General features: G+C 37.1%; 2 protein-coding genes across 2 annotated transcripts; both read left to right on the top strand.

Annotated features, from left to right (window-relative positions):
* The first annotated feature begins 1,417 nt into the window (after positions 1-1,417).
* Positions 1,418-6,325, top strand: LOC103965870 (BAG family molecular chaperone regulator 6). Its single transcript, XM_009378960.3, has 3 exons — positions 1,418-1,599; positions 2,128-4,011; positions 4,270-6,325. The coding sequence occupies exons 2-3, from the start codon at positions 2,209-2,211 to the stop codon at positions 6,181-6,183; spliced, it is 3,717 nt and encodes a 1,238-aa protein (XP_009377235.2). The 5' UTR covers positions 1,418-1,599; positions 2,128-2,208; the 3' UTR covers positions 6,184-6,325.
* A 1,821-nt stretch (positions 6,326-8,146) lies between these two features.
* LOC103965908 lies at positions 8,147-10,183 on the top strand. The gene has a single exon (XM_048566222.1). It carries the CDS (start codon positions 9,056-9,058, stop codon positions 9,866-9,868), a length of 813 nt encoding a protein of 270 aa, XP_048422179.1. The 5' UTR covers positions 8,147-9,055; the 3' UTR covers positions 9,869-10,183.
* Positions 10,184-18,377: the final 8,194 nt, after the last annotated feature.

Raw genomic sequence — 18,377 nt, 5'->3', positions numbered from 1 at the left:
GCTTATAGATGCATACTTCTGTAAGTTATCAAGACACAGAAATTTTCTTTTTATTCTTGGTCCGCGTTAAATATAATACAATTGTATATATGTACCATGATTTTTATTCTGTTTAGAAATATACTACTATCGCATCCCTATTTACCAATTTATTATTGCATAAGAGTACAAAATATTGCAAAGTAACTTCTATTCAACGCTGTCCAACACAATAGTAAAATAAATCGTCTCTTAACATTGTATTTCTAAGTCTAATCCTAAGGTAAAAAAAAAAAATTTAAAAAAAAAAAAATAGTGCAAGAGCGCGTGTAGAAAGACAAGATAATTTGGTGTGTCTTTGTCACCAAAAAAAATTTATTTCCAATTCTTTCCCCTTCTAGTTCTTTTATACTGGCATATTTCTTGCTTACATGGTTGTGCTTACTACTTCTCAACAGAAGGTAAAAAAAAAACGCACGTTGAAGGTACATATTAAAAAGATAGGAGGAAAGATGGATGTTGGTCTCTCACAAATTCAAAATCAAAAACTTCAAAATGGCCCTCACATGCACAAAGTATAAATAAGCACTTAAGAAATAAAGAAAAATAAATAAAGTAACACATTTTCAAGGGCAATCTCTCGCATACACAATACATTGAAAATATATCTTCACAATTAGAATGAAAAATAACTAACTCGAGACATATTTAGCAATGAGATTCCATTTATTTTCAGTAATCAATTCCAAATTAAAATATATCTAAATTGACAAATCCTTGGGGCGCGTAGCGCCTGTGATGCAAAAATGTCTCTCGCATGCGTGTGAGCGAGTGCGGAGAGGCTAGTAGAAGTTAACACTTGCATATTTCATGTTATTGAAATGGAAAATTGTGGTAACAGTAAATACATTCCATGTAAGTCCTCCTAGACTTTCGGTAGTTAATTCAGTTTTAGATTTTACTTCGTATGCCTTATGTCCCCAAATGTAAAAAAAAATTCATGGGTTTGAATTCTTTGATAATCCAACTTACAAAGTCGTTAATTTGGTTTTTTAAACATTCTTCACCGTTTAATTTTTTAAAATTTACTTTTATCATTCATTTTTCAAACCATTTAGTATTTAATGGTCCGAAAAAATAATTGCAAACAAATTCTTTTACTTTTAACACTTTGACTAACCTCACCTTGAATTTGATCGAACAAAAATTAAAGAAGGATCTAGAGTCTAGACTATCACAGCGGCAGAGAGAATTACAAATATACCCCTCTTCGGGGAGAAAACTCGAAGCTTACACGTGTCCGACAAAGACGAACTGCATGTTGTCAGAAACCTCCAGAAAATTCCAGTGTTAGATGGCGCGGGAAACATCTCGAAACACAGAGCCTTAGATTTTTCCCGTTGATTTGCGTTTCTAGCCCTTCCTCTATAAATTACTCGACTCCTTTCTCCCCAAAACGCAGATTTTGAATTTCATAAAGCGAAAGCCGAAAGAAAACCAGACTACAAAAGCTTCCGTTCTTCTAATTTTCGGGTTTGTGGACCGATTCGCTCCGATAACTTTGTCATTCGGATTGTGGAACCGCAATTGGCTGTTTGAATCTTCTCAAGAAAATAAACTGTAAGTTCTTCTTCTCTTCTTTCTTCTCCTTGTGATTTTGCATTTTTCTTTGTTTCTGCAATGATGTGAGATTATCTGAGAGAAGATTTAGATGAATAGTGATAATTCGGGAAAAAAGATTTCAACTTTTTGTGAATTTTGAGTGAAGATTGAAAACCCAGAAATCAAAATTTGGACTTTTTATGAATTTTGATTCGAATCTTCTGATTTGGATTGTCTTAGAAAAACCCTTTAATCTGAATGCAAACTTTTTACGTTGTATGCTTTCTCTCTCTAAATCTGGAATTTCTATAATCTTTGGTATGCATCTTCTTATTTACTATGTCCTAATTTATGAGTTTGAATTTAAGGTACGGTTTGGAAATTTGGAATTAAAAGTTCATTAATTTGAATTTAGTACTTTGTTAGTCATAGAACATTAGTTCGAATGCGATTACCGTTTGGTGCTTGTTGGTTCTTTTTTCTGCTATGGTTTAGACTTTTAGAAATTTAGGTTCTAAGCATTTTCTCGTTCCTTTATGTCAACAGATTTAACAAGTGCTTTTGGTGTTGCTTAAACACTTTTTGGAGAATTCCTTTTCGTCATTGTGTGTATAAATTTGGTGAATAATGATGCCATTATACAGATACATGGATTCAAACCCCTACCAAAGAAACCAAACTTTCTCTTTCCCTCAGTATCATAATCCGGGTTTCGGGTCCAATCCGTCCATGGTGTGGGAGCCTTGGCCCTATGGCGGAAACTATGGCTACCCAATGCCTTGCCATTCTTGCTGTAACCATAATCTCAGACCCTCTTATCCTCATCCTTCAATGCCATCACCGCAACACTTTTATGGGGGTTATCCTGTTCCGCATCCCCAGGCCTACCCTGTTCCCTATGTGCCGCCACCTCCTCATTATTCCATGGAGATTCCTAAATATGAGTATGATAAGATGGTGCCTCGAAATTATCACTGCTGTGGGTGTCCTAATCATGTTTGCCAGCAGAATATAGATAAGGGTGGGAAGATTGAAGAACAAGGATCGGATGTTGTTGACAAGAAGGCAGATTTGGTTCCGGTTCATATGAACAACAACCATTATCCAACTTTGTGGTTTCCACCGGTTTCCATGAATGGTAGAGAGCAAAGCAAGGTTTCTGAACCGGAGGCCGTAGAGGAAACAAAAATTCCAACTGATTCTAAGCCTCCAGAGGGTGTGAAGTCTCAGGGAGATCAAAGGCATATTTGGTTCCCTTTTGATCTGAATGACATTGGGGCTTCGATGCAAGGAGGAAATAGAGAGCCACGTCAAGAACAGCAGGTGGAGGATAAAAAGAAGGAATCCCCGTTTCCAATTTTCTGGATGCCACCTTATCAGGAGGCTGGAAAGAAGGACAAGGATGTGAATGCTTCTCGTGATCACAAGACCGAGGATGAAAAGAAGCAAATCCCATTTCCATTCTTCTTGTTTCCTTTCGGAAACAAGCAGGAGGAAGTTCGAAAGGAGGGCAACAGGGAGGTGAATTCTGCACCGAAGGTTGTTCCAATGAACAGTACTGAGGGTGGTGTCACAAAGGAGGCTGGTACAAATGAAGAGAAACCTGCTGGTCAGGGTGCTGAGGAGAGGAAGGAAAACACTACTAACGTGAAAAGCATAGTTGTGAAGCAAATGGATCCACATAAGGAGGAAAAGAACTCTGAAGACGAGGAGAGAAGAGAAAGGAGTGTCCCTGTGAAACAAGTGGAAGAGAATGTGGGGAACAAACCTTCTGGTACGAGTGTTAAGAGACAGTCCTCTTCCCCTAAAAAGTCATCTGAGCTACCTCCCGTCTGTCTGAGAGTTGATCCATTGCCGAGGAAGAAGAAGGCCAATGGCAGTTCACGGTCTCCTAGTCCTCCTGCTCAAAAAGGACACAAAAAAGAAGTTGAGCCATCCATAAAGGAGAAGGCTACAGAGGTTGTGGATACGACAATCAGTGAGAACAAAGATCTGATGCATACATCCAAGATTCCTACTAATTCTAAAGGGGATGTTTCTAGGAATCCAACCGTTCAGGAATCTGAGAAGGATGGAGATAGATGTCAGACCAACGAGGATGAAGAAGCACAAAAGGTTGCAGAAGCAAAATCTGAGGAGACTAATAAGCCAACGGAGGCAACCAAATCAGTTACTGATGGAAAACTTGAGAGGACATTGTCAGATATAGAGGCAGCTGTGCTTATTCAATCTGCCTTTCGTGGGTTTGAGGTCAGGAGGTGGGAACCATTGAAGAAATTAAAGCAAATAGCTGACATTCGTGAGCAGGTTGCTGATATTCGTAATCGTATCTCCACTTTGGCGGCTTCTGATCTCCAGAAAGATGACAAGCAGAGAGTAATAATTGGGGAGACAATCATGAGACTCCTCCTCAAGTTGGATACCATTCAGGTATGTACTTAACTGGTTGAATAAAAACACTTGTGCACATGCGCGCACTCACAAACACGTGCAGAAATGGACAGATTTGCGAACCCTCAACCCTCATGTTGTAGTGTTCGTTTAAAAGTAATTCATGTATGTAGTTTATGCTTAGATGATTCTCCATCTTAGCAATGAAAGAGGCACCTGCATCTAAAAGTTTCTAGATTATGGGATTTGTTTTAAAACTATGCTGATGTGGTTGCTTATTTGGTGGTCGTTCAACAGGGTTTGCTTCCAAGCCTCAGAGACGTTAGAAGATCCTTGGCAAGGGAGCTCGTAGTTCTGCAGGAAAAACTCGATGAGTTTAACACTAAGAAGTCTCAAAATCCGACACAGGAGGCATCCACTGTTGAGCATATGGAAGAGCTCGGTGAGAACACCAACAACGGTAACTGCATGCTAGAGCAGCAAAGAGAGGATGTGACTGGACTTGGTGAAGGATTGCCTGATGGTGTCAGTGATAGCAGTCATAATGGTACAGACCATTGTCAAGGGGAAGTGCTTCAGAATTTTGAACCTGAGCCCGGTTTGAGAGCCGAGGAACCAGGCCATTGTAATCATAGAGAGCTGCACGCCCCAGCGGAGGATGGTGATCAAGAGCAACAGGTGGAAAGTTGCTTAAAGTCTGAAGATAATGGTTCTGCGCCCATTGTGGAAACAAAAGATGATGTGGTTGGTGAACAGTCTAATGGAGATATGGCGGTGGGAGATGCAGAAATGAAGAATGGTTTTACTCGGCCTGGGCAATGCAGTGAAGCATCATCTCTTGTAGAAGGAAACCATACTCTGACAGGAAACTCTTCCGAAGCTGTTAATATAAACGTAGAGACAAGAGAGCCTGGAGAGTTGCCTCGAGGAGTAACTGATGACGAACCTGCCATTTTGGAGCCTGGAAAGGATGAACAAGTGGAAGTGTTGTCGAATGTGACTCCACCAAATGCTTGTTCCTGTGTGATGGAAAAGGACTTAGAGATGCAAGAGCTAGCAGAACTGTCACGGGGCATGATTGATGAGCACAATGCACTTACCGAATCTACCATTTTGGAGCCTGGCATGATTGATGAGCACAATGCACTTAACAAATCTACCATTTTGGAGCCTGAAATCGTTGAACAAGTAGAACTGTCGCCAGATGTGCCTTCATCAAATGCTTGTGCTTATGTGACAGAAAAGGAAGCAGAGATGCAAGAGCTAGCAGAACTGCCACCGGGCATGACTGATGAGCACAATGCACTTAATGAGTCCAGGGAAATTGAAGAAGTCGGAGTAGTGAAGGAAGATGATTCCCTACAAAGTGGAGGAGAACATCATGTGGCATTTGATGTAACTTCACAACCAGATGGAACTTCAAATACGGATCAATTAGAGCAACGAAGAGAGGGAGCAGTGGAGGAGCAACCTATTGTCCGTTTAGAGCAGCAGGTGATTGGATCTCAAGAGGATGAAGGACGCCCTTCAGATTCAGTGCTTGATTTAGAGGTAGAGCTCCAGCCACAAGAACAAGTCCTCAAAGATGATCATCTTCCACTGGCCTTTGAGTCGATTGAAACCCAAGCACTGAGCTTACCTGTTCAGACCGAAGCTCATGATGTTGTGCATGAAGATGGACCCTTGGACATAATTCATGATCATCATTCGGGCCAGCCTATCGAGGATGAAGTGCCAATTGAGAGAAGTACAAAGGACTCTGAGCACCTGCGAGCAGAAACAGTTATAGAGGATATAAAGATGCAGGAAAGCAACCTCGAATGTGAGGACAAGAAGAATGCACTGCCAAATGTTGCTGAAACTGTCGCGGAGGACATCTTCAGTGAGACACAGTCCACTCCCGTGCAGAAGAGTGAATCATTGCCTGAGAAACAAGTTGCGATGGAGGCATCCTCCATTGATGGGGATGTCACGGAATTCGAAAGTGGTAGAATGTTGATTGAAGAGAACGAGAAACTAAGGGCAATGATGCAGAAGTTCATGGAAGCCGGAAACGAACAGCTACAAGCTATATCGAACCTGACTGGCAGAGTGAAAGACCTGGAGAAAAAGTTGGCTAGGAAGAAGAAAGTAAGGGGTAGACGGTTACCTTCTCGTGCCAGACCATCAAACAATCGTTCCAAGGACAAGGATGCTGGTGTCGCAATTTGAAAAGTTCATTTCATATCTCAATTGAATGAATGTAAGCAGTTGTAATGTGGGGTTTGATTTGAGTATATGTGTATCTATAATGTGTAAATTTGTATTTACTTTTTTTCAATTTTACAGAAAAATAAAGGACTGTTACGGTATATATTTTCCATCTTGCATGGTAAAATGAAGCCACCAAATTCCAGATGATAATGTTTGTATACGTATTTGGTAAATAAATCTCACCACCTGTCATACGTACAAGAATAACTTAAACTTTCTTTAACATAATCATTTGTGAGAAAGAAGGTGGAACCTCCTTCAACATCATGTACATATCTCGCCCACATATCATCGTTAATTAGAGATGACAGAAAAAACAGCAACAACTTGCATCCCGTCTTTCTGAATGTAATTTTCCGCCTTTTATCGTAGTGTCCGTTTAATAACCCTTTCGTTTTTCTGTCCTTTAATTAGAGATATATAAAGCGAGCAATTTGTTCATGCACGTAAATTACAATTAGAACTGAACAAACCTGCTTGAACATGAGCTGATTGCATCGACAAGAACGAAGCAGTGATCAGCATGAGCAGCGTGAGAACACGGAGCAAAAACCACAAGTTCATCATCGATTGATGAGCGTTGTATCTTTGAGTTTAACTTCTCGCTTTAAGGATGTTGGTCTGCTTCCCATATTTATAATTAACACGCTGGGAATGTCAAATTAGTTAAGTAATGTGGTGTGTGTGTGTGTGTGTGTGTGTGTGTACACAGACAGAGATTATCAAGCAAATAATTAATAGCAGTAGATTAAGACCGTCGTTGGATGTTTTGACCTTGACTTCAACTTTGAACTAGCACTGCTATTAAGTTATGTCAATGCTAATTAAGTAATGTGTGTGTTTTAGCCGCTAGGCTGTTGTTCGCTGGCTATTTCCGTAGGTGCCAAGTTCTTTGGGTCGAAATTCGGGTGGATTCGAGGACGGACTCAGATCCAGGAGATACATGGATTCATGGTTCACCCTGATTCAGGAATTCACTATGTCAAAATTAAATGAGGGAAAGAATGTCATAGTCCAACTTAGGATTAGAACCAAAAAAACGTAATGTAACACTGACATTCTATTCGAGGCTTTCTCCGTCGATGGAGATGTCACAAAACTCTGAAAGTGGTAGAAAGCTGATTGAAGAGAACGAGAAACGTAGGGCAATCACGCTAAAGTTCATTGAAGTCAGAAATGAACAGCAACGAGCTATATCTAACTTGTCTCTCCAGAATAATGTATTGTTCATACACTTTATAATGTTCTTTTTATCCGATATCTAACATAATCCAACAACTCTTGTTCACGAGACAGTACTTAAAAGTCTATTTGTTATGGCGTAGTCACGCATGAGATCTGTTAAGTGTATAAGTGAATGGTTGATATTAGGACATGTGTCACTTAATACTACAATAGTTAAGGATTGTATTGTACTGCTGTGAGTATAAAGCTTCACATGAATCATTGTAAACTTGATCATTAAGAAATACTGAATTCCTATTTCTCTCTCTCTCTCTCTAAAACTCTGCTTCTGCTTCTACATTTCTTCATATTAACAGGATCGAGTTTAGAGCCTCTTCCAACATAACTTATATATCTCGGCCAAAACGCGTTTTGGTCCATCTAGTTTTCACAATGTTCCACTTTCCTTCACGATTTTCAATACGCGTCAAATTCAGCCACTATGGTTTTTAAACTGACTATATAAATCTGTAGTTTCCATCAAATATAAACGTATACGTATATGTATATGTCTGTTGTATTGTAATGGGACTCGCAGTAGGCTATAATTTTGTATATAGAACTGAACAAACAATTAACGAAACTAGCAGCTGGAGCCTTGATGCTAATAGCTTATTAGCACATTTTACACATCCGGCGGAGTTTGTCTAATAAGTGTGGCCTGCCGGAGGAGGGGGCCGAGCTCTTTAAGTAATTAAAATTATGAGTACCATAAAACAAACTTAATTAGAGATAAACAGAGAAAACATGCAACAACCAGTGCATGTTTTCCTTTTTAATCTCATAGCCGTTTAATAACTCTTTCATTTTCTTGTCTTTATTTATTTTTTTTTATTTTTTATTTTTGTATATAGAAGGATCAATCAGTTCATGCATGTTAATTATAATTAGAAATTTAGAACTGAACAAACCTGCTTGGACCGGAGCTGATTTCATATAGTGGACAAATAAGATGGGAAGTGCTCGAAACTTCCAATCTCTTAAATTAATGTAACTGTTTTATAATATAAATAATATTGTTTGTTAAAAAATAAATAAAATAATCTACCACTTCCTTTACAAAAAAAAATAAAAAAATAAAAAAAATCAAACTTGCTTAATAAAAAAGGACTGTCATTGCTCACTTCCTACGTTTTAATGTAAATAATATTATTTGTTAAAAAAAATAAAGGATTGCCACTAGAAGGTAAATTGAAAGCAAAAGGGTTAATAATAGAATTACCATCCAAGTTCCAACTAATTAACCCCACTGGTTTTTACTCTCCACCGTATAAATTTGATGCATCATCCACCCTGTAATCACTGCAACTTGACACCCCGGCAAAACCCAAGCCATCCGCTTCATTTTTTACCCAACACGAATATTCCCCCCGACTATTCCGGACCCGTCAATTTCCCCATAACTCTTCGTTTTTTTTTTTTTTTTTTTTTAATCCACCCCACCCGCCGCCCTCCTCTCCCACTCGCCTCTCCCCTCTCCATCCACCGGCAAGCGATGCGCCGACGACCTTCACGTTCTTGAATCTCATCAAGGCCGTCCGTTTTCTCTTTTCCTTCTTTCTCGATCGATTCTCGGCCCTCCGATTCCCCCTGAGAACCGACGACGATGATGATGAAGAAAGAAAACGGAGACGATCACGTGCACGTCTTGGAGATCAACCTCATCTCCGCCCAGGGCCTCAAGCCTCCCTCCGCCGCCCTCCGCCGCATGCAGACCTACGCCCTCGCCTGGGTCGACTCCGCCCACAAGATCCGCTCCCGGGTCGACAAGATCGGCGGCGAGAACCCGACGTGGAACGATCGGTTTCTCTTCAAGGTCCCGTCCGCATTTCTCTCAAGCGAGACCTCCCAGGTCTCCATCCAGATTTACGCCGTCGGCTGCTTCAGCGACCACCTCGTCGGCACCGTCCGACTTCTCATCAACAACTTTCTCGACGTCGCGTCCAAGGTTCCGTCGTTTACGGCCATACAAATTCGGAGACCTTCTGGAAGATTCCAAGGCGTGTTGAATGTGGCCGCGATGGTGATCGACGGCTCGTACCTGGCCCCGGCGGTGAGCGAGTTGTCTGCGGTCGGGTACCGCGACCTGATGGGAAAGGGAGAAAGCTTCCGGCGCCGGCGACGCGACAGCATGAAGAGCAAATCGAGTGATTACTCCGGCGATTCGAAGGAAAACTCTTTCACTGAGTCGGCGGAGAACTCAGACGTCGGCGGGTCGGCGGCATCATCTCCGGCGACGCCGTTACCGCCTCTGAAGGAGTTGAACACGATCACCGAATTGGCGGGAACAACAAGGCAGGTGTTGAAGGCTCGTCCAACGGACGGCTCGCGTTTCCTGTGCTGCTTGCTGACGCAGAGGAAAATTCAATACAGTCCGTCGGATGAGAACGCAGATGGGGCGCACAGCAGAGAAAGGTAAAAAGAAAGAGTAAAACGGTAAAAGAGTCAAAAAAGTTTGACGAGCGTGGAGGTTATTCGTGTGAATAATGCCGGTGGAGGGATGGAGATTAAAACGGTAATGAGAGAGGATTAAGAGTAAGAGAGTGCAAATTACGGATTAATGAGGAGTTTGATTACGAGTAGCCAGAGTTTAGTTTCTTCTTGATTCTAAAATAAAAATGTAGGAATCAGGCAGGCACTGGAGATTGTTGGCTTCTATTAAGCATGTAATTTTGCTTTTTGTGCAAACAATGTGCAATTAGTCATGCAATAATCTCATCAAATTTTCCTCTAATTTTGACGTGTTTTAATGACAATTCAAGTGGTGGACTTTGCACATTTTTCATTTCTTTTGAAAATGAAATTTTGTTTTTTGTGCTTTATGGCGGTAATAATTTTATTTGTATTGCATTTACTGTTGTGTTTAGCAATTATCATGGTGAACTTGAGCTAAGTGAGAAATTTTTATCGTTGTGACATATGTGACATCATGTAAACAGAACATGATTGTAGTAAATTTGTGTAGTTAAAGCTGATTTCAACTCCACTTTGCACTTTGGATAGAAAAATGGGGTTTCCATTTTTGTGCATTGATCGTTAGTATTGATAGAGAGCGCTAATTGTGACGACATTATGATCCACAAATACGCCCCTACAATCTTGATGATCAAATCTAGTTAGGAGTTTAGAGGTGTAGTTTAATTAATTTTCCCTTTTCAATTAATAATCGATATCTAAGGTAGCACATATGAAGATAAGATAAGAAAAAATAAGATCGAGGATATCTGAGGTAAAATAAGAGTAGTTGAGATTAAAGATAAGATAAGAAAACATCGGTTAAGATGATTTGGATATGTGAAACAAATATCTACAAACGCTTAAATTAAAAGATGTGATCGGAAGACTTGGAATTTGGACATGTGAAACCAATATCAACCCAAGTTTACGGTTGGGCCTAAATAAAAACTTGGAATTGGATGCATCAGTTCCGGCCCAATTTTCGATTTCATAAATCCACCCATTTGTCTATCTGATTTGATGTTTCCAACAAACTCCACCAATCAAAGCAAAATCTCTTTACCAATCCCGAAAAACAAGGACAGGCACGCCACGTTTCGATTAGATAGAGCGAGTACACACCACCATCGAACCTGTGTGAGTAAGCTCAGCAGAAGAAAATCAGCAAATTGCAGACCGCAGAAGCAGCAGGAGGCAGCGTAGAAGTAGCCTAGTGCCCTATTCTGCAGGAGCAGGGATTGTGTAGACTACAGCACACGATTTGATTGATTGAAGGAACCAAAACAAGTAAGCTCCAACCACTCACAATTTCACACGTAGTCACGCACGTACGCAGTTTCAAATACGCGGGGATTTATTGGTACAACTTCAGCTGATGCAACAACTGCTGTGGATCCGGCTGTCTCTGATTGCAATCTCCGGATCCCGTGCCGAACTCTGATATTGTTAATTTTTTTTATCGATTGTCGTCAACGATGCTGATAAGTGATCCCCTGAAAATGACTCTCTTGTGCCTAAATAATTGAGTGGTGCTATCTACCTATATTATTTTATATTTAAATATTATTTTTATTTTTTGTTCGTCGAGTGTGTGTGTATATATATAGAATATTAAATTACAGAAATTATCCGAATGTGTACTAAATATTAAAAGAAATGTGTGAACAGCATCCGTCTAGATATCATGGTTTTGATTTTTGTTGGCTCAAAATAGTTTTCACTTGTAACTTTATAAGTGAGAAACCACTTGCATTTGTTTATAATGACTTTGGCTACATCGCCAAATAGCTTTAAAGTTGAATATCAAATGGGAATTATTATTAACATTTTAAAAATCTTATTCTACACTTCAAATTTTCTATATTAGGAAAGAAAAATACACTTATAAGGAGTGTAGAATAAGATTTTTGAAATGCTAATAATACTTTCCTATCAAATTTTCTCAAGTCTCATGGTCAACTCGATTAGATGACTCAGCCTAAATTTACACTTATAACTATTGTTGTACTAAAAAATAAGTTACAGAATATCTTCGAGTTCTTCCTTTGTTGTGAATCTTTTTTTAGTGAACACGTTCACACTTTTTTGTGTTGTCAAAAAAGTTTATGGTGTTAGATCGTCTCTAAGAGATGTTGTAAAACAACCAAAACTCTACTTTAAAGAACCAAACTCAAAAATCCATCTCCAAGAGATGTTGTCAAAGAAGATATTGTAAAAAGTTTATGTTAAAACAAAATAATCAGTTACTCTTTGAATTTAAAGAGCAATTGAATATTAAAAAAATAATAAAAACTCAAGGGTCCTTTGAGCAAGGAGAGAAGAAAGAGAGAAGGTTGTTTTATAAAATGAGTGGGTTGTGTTTGAATTGTTAATAATAAAATATTTAAAGGCTGTTGAAATAGAGAGTGTTGTTGGAGATAAAAAGTTTGACATTGTTTACTTGTTAATTTAACAAAAATTCAGAGTTGCTCTTGGAGATGCTTTTACTTTGTAGGAATTGAAAGCCTTGCATTAGTGTTGGGTTTGATGCTTATATTCTACCAAGATTTTATGGTGCTCTAAGGATATTCCGAGTGTTTTCATTATTAAATCTTGATTTTGTATTTTTAAATAAAAATTTAATAATTAAAATATTCAGAATATCTCATATTTCGAAGTACCGTAAAAAATCTCCACATTCTAACAGACGGTCGTTAGAGGTTGTTACTCAGAGAACCCTAATCCAACTATACGAGTGGAGAAAGAGGAGCTTGATATCAAAATTCAAAACAGGCAAAAGAAGGCGTCAACATCAGGTAGTGGCTTAATGCCTTGATACCTATCGACTATATGATTATGTTTATAAGTAATGTTAGGTTAACCAGTTTTTTAGACAAAATTTGTAAATCTGTTACCAATAGAAAATATGTACGTTAATTAATTTAAATAATAATTCATCCATCAATCCATCAACAATCACATCATATGATTTTCAAAATTTAATCTAATTAGTTAGTCTCTCTAGCATTACTCGTGCATGACTATTCGTGGCATTACACGTTAATTATTTAGGATACTACGTGATTGTTTTTGGAATTAGCAACGATTGTGATTATATGCATGGTGGCCACTCAATAAACTTAGAAACAAAACATAGAACAAGTGCGATAATGTTGGACTTTGCAGTGAAAACATAGGACAAGTGGGATAGCGTTGTCATGTTTTATATCTTCTTAATATATACACGTAATAGGGATTTGAATTTAGGGTATATTTGAAAGTACTTTTAAAATAACTGGAGTTGTTTTCTGTGAAAATATTTTTGACACAGATCCTTGGTAAAAGTGCATTTGAAGTGCTTTGAAAACTACATAATTAGTTTTTCTTCTAAAATGCATTTCAAGTATTTTTAAAAACCCAATAACACTTTCACTGAAAGCACTTCTTTAAACCCTTTCAAACAACCCTTAAGAAAATTTTCAAAGGAGAAATATCTAGATCCCAAAACCTAGGTTATCCACGACAACCGAGTTCTATATATATATATATATATATATATATATATATATATATTACAGATTTGGATCCTCTCCGGATCCCCTCCCTAGGGATCCTGGGGATCAATGCACAAGAACCATTCATCAAAGATCATGCGGCCACGATTAAATACTTTTTATATTTTTAAAAGTAAAGCAATCTAGTTTTACATAAAAAGTATTTAATTGTGACCGCATGATCTTTGATGAACGGTCATTTTGCATTGATCCTCAGGATCCCCAGGAAAAGAATCTAGAGAGGATCCAAATCCATATATTACCACCATTCGGTGAGTATATAATATATATATATATATATATATATATATATATATTATTAGGGAAAGATTCAAAGTACCTCGTTACTATTTACTAAAAATAGTTAACTGATAGAATAACCATGCAAGCATGGAACAAATACTGATGGAAGAGCCATATCATATTTCCAATTTCGTGAAATTCCTTGCCTTTTTTCTTTTAAATTTTACCATTACGAGGAGGAGGGAAGAGAGTTTGAAATTAGTACAATAATGTTAGGGAGAAGAGGTTTAAATCAGAAATGCATGAGTAAAGTCCAACATCATATCCATTAAGATATTAAACCATATACCATAATTGTCTGTCAATATGTTGGGAAGTGAAGATAATTTTCAAGACCTATGAGTGGTGGTGCTAAACACAATCATAAATAATCAAGATATATACACTTTATTTCATGATTATTCTTGATTACATCCAAAACATTATATTTTTGAGTTAAACACCATAAACTACCAATAACATGAAAAATTAATAATAACATAATTTTAGGAGAATTTCATATGTATTTGATATAAGGCTTTTTAGTCAAAATGGTCTCTAAGATTTGCATAACTCCTCAATTTGGTCCCTAAGATTTGAAATCGATAAAAGTGTCATTGAGTTTGTCCACCATCAATCATTTTGGTCATTCCGTATACAAAATAAATGTTTGGTATTAATGTAAATGTAGGGTTACAATCTCTTTACAAACTTGATTATTCTGATTCGATCTTTGAGGTGAAAATGTGTGTGTTGTTGATTCGAGGGTTATGATGACTTGATCTCGAATGAACAAGCACCTCAAGGTTTTGACATGTGGGGAAGGAGGAACCGGCACATGTAGGGGTGCTTGGTGGTTCTTCACAAGAATGATGAAGAATGCATAGAGTTTTCTAAATCTTCTGAGTGTTTGGGAACTTGGGAGTTTAAGGCTTGAGAGCTGCGTCTGGGTGTGAGAATGATTTTCTAACCCCATTTCTTTGTCTTGGAGCCTCATATTATAGGCTTTCCAAGTCTTTCCGACGGTTGAATTTGACCTCGACTGTGGACTTGATTCAATGATGAAAGAACCAAGACTTTATTTGTGACTCGATTCATGATTTGACTTCATCAATTAATTGTTTTAAATTTAAATCAATTAATTTGTTTGATCTAAATTAAAATCAATAACAAAAAATTAAAAAAGATAATTCTTTAACTATTTTTCGCCAAATGTTGACATGTGTCCCTCTTGATGACTCGTTTGGTTTTGATGAGTCAAATGCCGTGTGTATAATTTGTGAGATACATAATGTATGTCACGTAAGCCATGACATATCAAAATTTATTAGTTAGTGTATATATATATATCAAGGAGATTTCGATGTCGACACATATACCTACTTCTCTTTTACCTTTGCTTAATTTACCAACACAAGGACCAACTTTATAACAATAAAACAACTTATTTTCTGTTAAATCAATTTGGTCTCTTCTCCTTTCCCAAGTGAGCTTAATCTGTCCCATCATTTCTAAATCACATTGATATTATTGTGCTTGGGAGAGAAGAGAAATCACCTTTTGCTACTACTTCTTTCTTCTTATTGCCTAACAAGCGATCATCTCTTCTTTGGAAGATGTTGAAACCTTTTCACAATGAGAACTCACCAACAAATCTAGTTCATTAAATTTTAGAAACCTTTTTTTTTTTTTTTTTTTTTTTTTAACAAGAAGCAAATTACCATAAGAAAATTAACAAGAAGCATATTAATTAAACTATAACTGAGAAATAGATATCATCAAGAAAATTAGCAAATCATATACAAAATTAATCGTTATTATGTCCTTAGCAAATGGTAATTGTTCATAGAAGTCTAAAACCCCATTGATGGATTTGCAAGACCCCTCAGATTGCAACCACCAATTGAAAATGACCTATAAGGATTAGAAGTACAGCTAGTCAAGCGAAAAAAAAAAAACCATCGAGATCAAATGTTACCCTTATTTTCTATGTGGCTTTTCTGCACTTCTATAATTAATTGACACGTGTTAAGTTTATAACAATAATATTAATGGCTTTTCTGTACTTCTATAATTAATTAACACGTGTTAAGTTTATGACAATAATATTAATGAAAGTTAAGTTTGTTAATACGTGTTAATCCAAAATAGAGACCACATAAAGATCACACACAAAATAAATACAGAAGATTTGAACTCAAATTGTTCAGGCCAAAACACAAGCACGTTTTCCACAAGCATTTTCCCACCCACAATGTTGTATGAGACTCTGAGCACTTGGTTTCACAAAATTCTATAACCTCCACTCATTGCCATCGCCATATTTGCACAACCCATAAGTTTGTGATAATTCACTTTGGCAATTCAACCATGTGCTGTCCCTTTTCCTTTTCCTTTTCCGTTTCCTTTGATTACTTACTCCATTATCTTCCCTTTACATTTTGCCTTTTTCCATCATGCATATTGGGTCTGTGAAGGCCATGCACAGTTGGAATGTTTCTATAGGACTAATTAAGTCAACTCTATAGTTTGAAGTATCATCTCAACATAATCCCTTATTAAGACCTCATAATCAAGGATTTGCCTTAAAATTCTTAACTGATGTGATGGTAAGTATCGTGAAACTTTTCCTCTTTTATGTTGCATTCGACTACTGTAAGATAACGCTAGTCGATTCTCATCCTACAACCGATTTTGCCTGTAGTTATAACCCGAAATAGAAATGCATGAAAACTAATCTCTGGCCTTGTTAATTAAACATGGTTAGATGAATGGTCCAAATAATTTAGCTTGACTCGAAAAAAAAAAGAAAAACGGATATATAACCATATGTCTGCAAGTTTAAAATCTATGCGGTCTATTTTGCTTGACAAACCCACACATAACAAGACATATATAAATAATATTTGTTTTGTAAAAAGTTTGTCAATAAACTATTACAAGTGAAGCATGACTTCATGTGCAAAAGCGATAATTTTTACCATAAAGAGGTTGCTTTGTAGTGGTGAACCCACTAAAATTTGTTTAAATTCGCCAGATTAGGCAAAGAAAAAAAAAACTCTGTGATGCCAGAGGATAATCACACTTGTATTTGATTTTGTAATTCTTAAAAAAAATTGTGTACAGAGTAAATTTTAATATGTACGGTTTAAAAATCGGGAGATGACAGTCATACTCTCTTAAGATTCTCGTTTGATGATTTGTGAGTACTAAAAGCATATTAGCCATTATATTATACTAGTTTAGATCGAAAAGCTTCTCTAACTTGTCAAATAATTTGAACTTTTGAATATAAACTAATATAATCATATAGCTAATATGCATTTGGTCCTCACTGATCCTCAAAATAAAGACCTTAAAAAAGAAGGACTCTAGAAGATGATCTTTTATGCCAATTTTTTTTTTTTCAGTTTTTAAAAATAAATAAATAAACCACGTACTCCATGTACCTTTGATCCTTGGTTCGCCCGTTGAGTCAATTTCATTTGCTTTCATTTATTTATAGCCCCTCTGGCCTCTATTCCTTCGGTCTGAAGAAAAGTTGATCCATCAACTGATGAGGCTCCACGCACTACACATTTTTTAGTGCAGCTACTTGTATAAATACTTAATTTGAACAAATTTTTTTTGTTGGTATTATGTAGCAACTGCACTAAAAATATTCCCATTATATATTTATAATGGTTTGGGATGGTATATCCTAGTCCCCTAGAGAATGTTCTTTTTTTTTTTTTTTTTTTTTTCCGTCGAGTTTAAAATTTCTGCATTCAAAATTTTATATGGCCTCTTTATGATTCTCTTTTTTTTGGGTCAACTATGTGACTTGTTTCATTTGTTGATACTTGATCATTCATTTAAATCCTAAAAATATGTGTCGCTCAAATAAATAAGTCATAGAGAAGTCACATAGAACTTTGAGTGCAGCAGATTTGAACTATTTTTGTCCAGTAGTTTCTTCCCTATTTATCAATTAATAAAAGTAGTGCGTGTGACTAATATATGCCTAAGATTTGATTGTTACCAATTTTTTGGGAGTTTAATGGCACTTGCTAGAAACTATAAAACATTTCTCCTCTACTTTTTCATTAGATCACTTTACATCATCTTTGTCATTCCCCTTTTGCAATTGGGATTCCTTAGCTTTGCCTCAATTAATTTATTGTATGCATTTCTGCTGTTGACTTGACCTAAGTAAGGATTATATTGTTTTATTTCATGGCGATACTCACTTAAGCCTCTAAGATCTAAGTACGTTTTAAAATGCATTGCTTATACAACGGCTCACCACGCTAGATTGAAGTAGTCGCTAGGAATGAATGGACTAGATTGCCCCATGTGGCTTGAAGCCGTTAGGCCTGAATTTTGCGTTAATAGACTTCATGTGTTATCATATTGTACCAGACTAAATCGTAAAACACGTGCTTAATAATAATAATAAGGATGACATCATCTTGATGTCATCTCATCCTCGAGCTGGAGCTCGAGATGTGGGCCTTGTGTATTGCCAAGGCACTTTAGCCTTGGTAGAGGAAGCTTCTGGATTTTAGACTAACTCTAGAGCTTTTGCTAAATGATTGCTTAGCATGCATGAATAATGACTTATTGCACCGTTGAGCAATTAGTGGCCTGGATATTGTTATGACTACGGCAAAGAAT

The sequence above is a fragment of a genome, unplaced genomic scaffold (assembly GCF_019419815.1).
Source record: "Pyrus x bretschneideri cultivar Hongxiangsu unplaced genomic scaffold, Pyrus_bretschneideri_v1 Contig40, whole genome shotgun sequence".
In the NCBI taxonomy this organism is placed as follows: Eukaryota; Viridiplantae; Streptophyta; class Magnoliopsida; order Rosales; family Rosaceae; genus Pyrus; species Pyrus x bretschneideri.
Note: the sequence above shows the minus strand (reverse complement) of the source record. Positions and strands in the feature narration are given on the sequence as shown.

Coding starts and splice junctions, on each gene's coding strand:
- LOC103965870 (XM_009378960.3), top strand. CDS start 2,209: ATGATGCCATTATACAGATACATGGATTCAAACCCCTACCAAAGAAAC. Junction 4,012..4,269: donor TCAAGTTGGATACCATTCAG/GTATGTACTTAA, acceptor GTCGTTCAACAG/GGTTTGCTTCCAAGCCTCAG.
- LOC103965908 (XM_048566222.1), top strand. CDS start 9,056: ATGATGATGAAGAAAGAAAACGGAGACGATCACGTGCACGTCTTGGAG.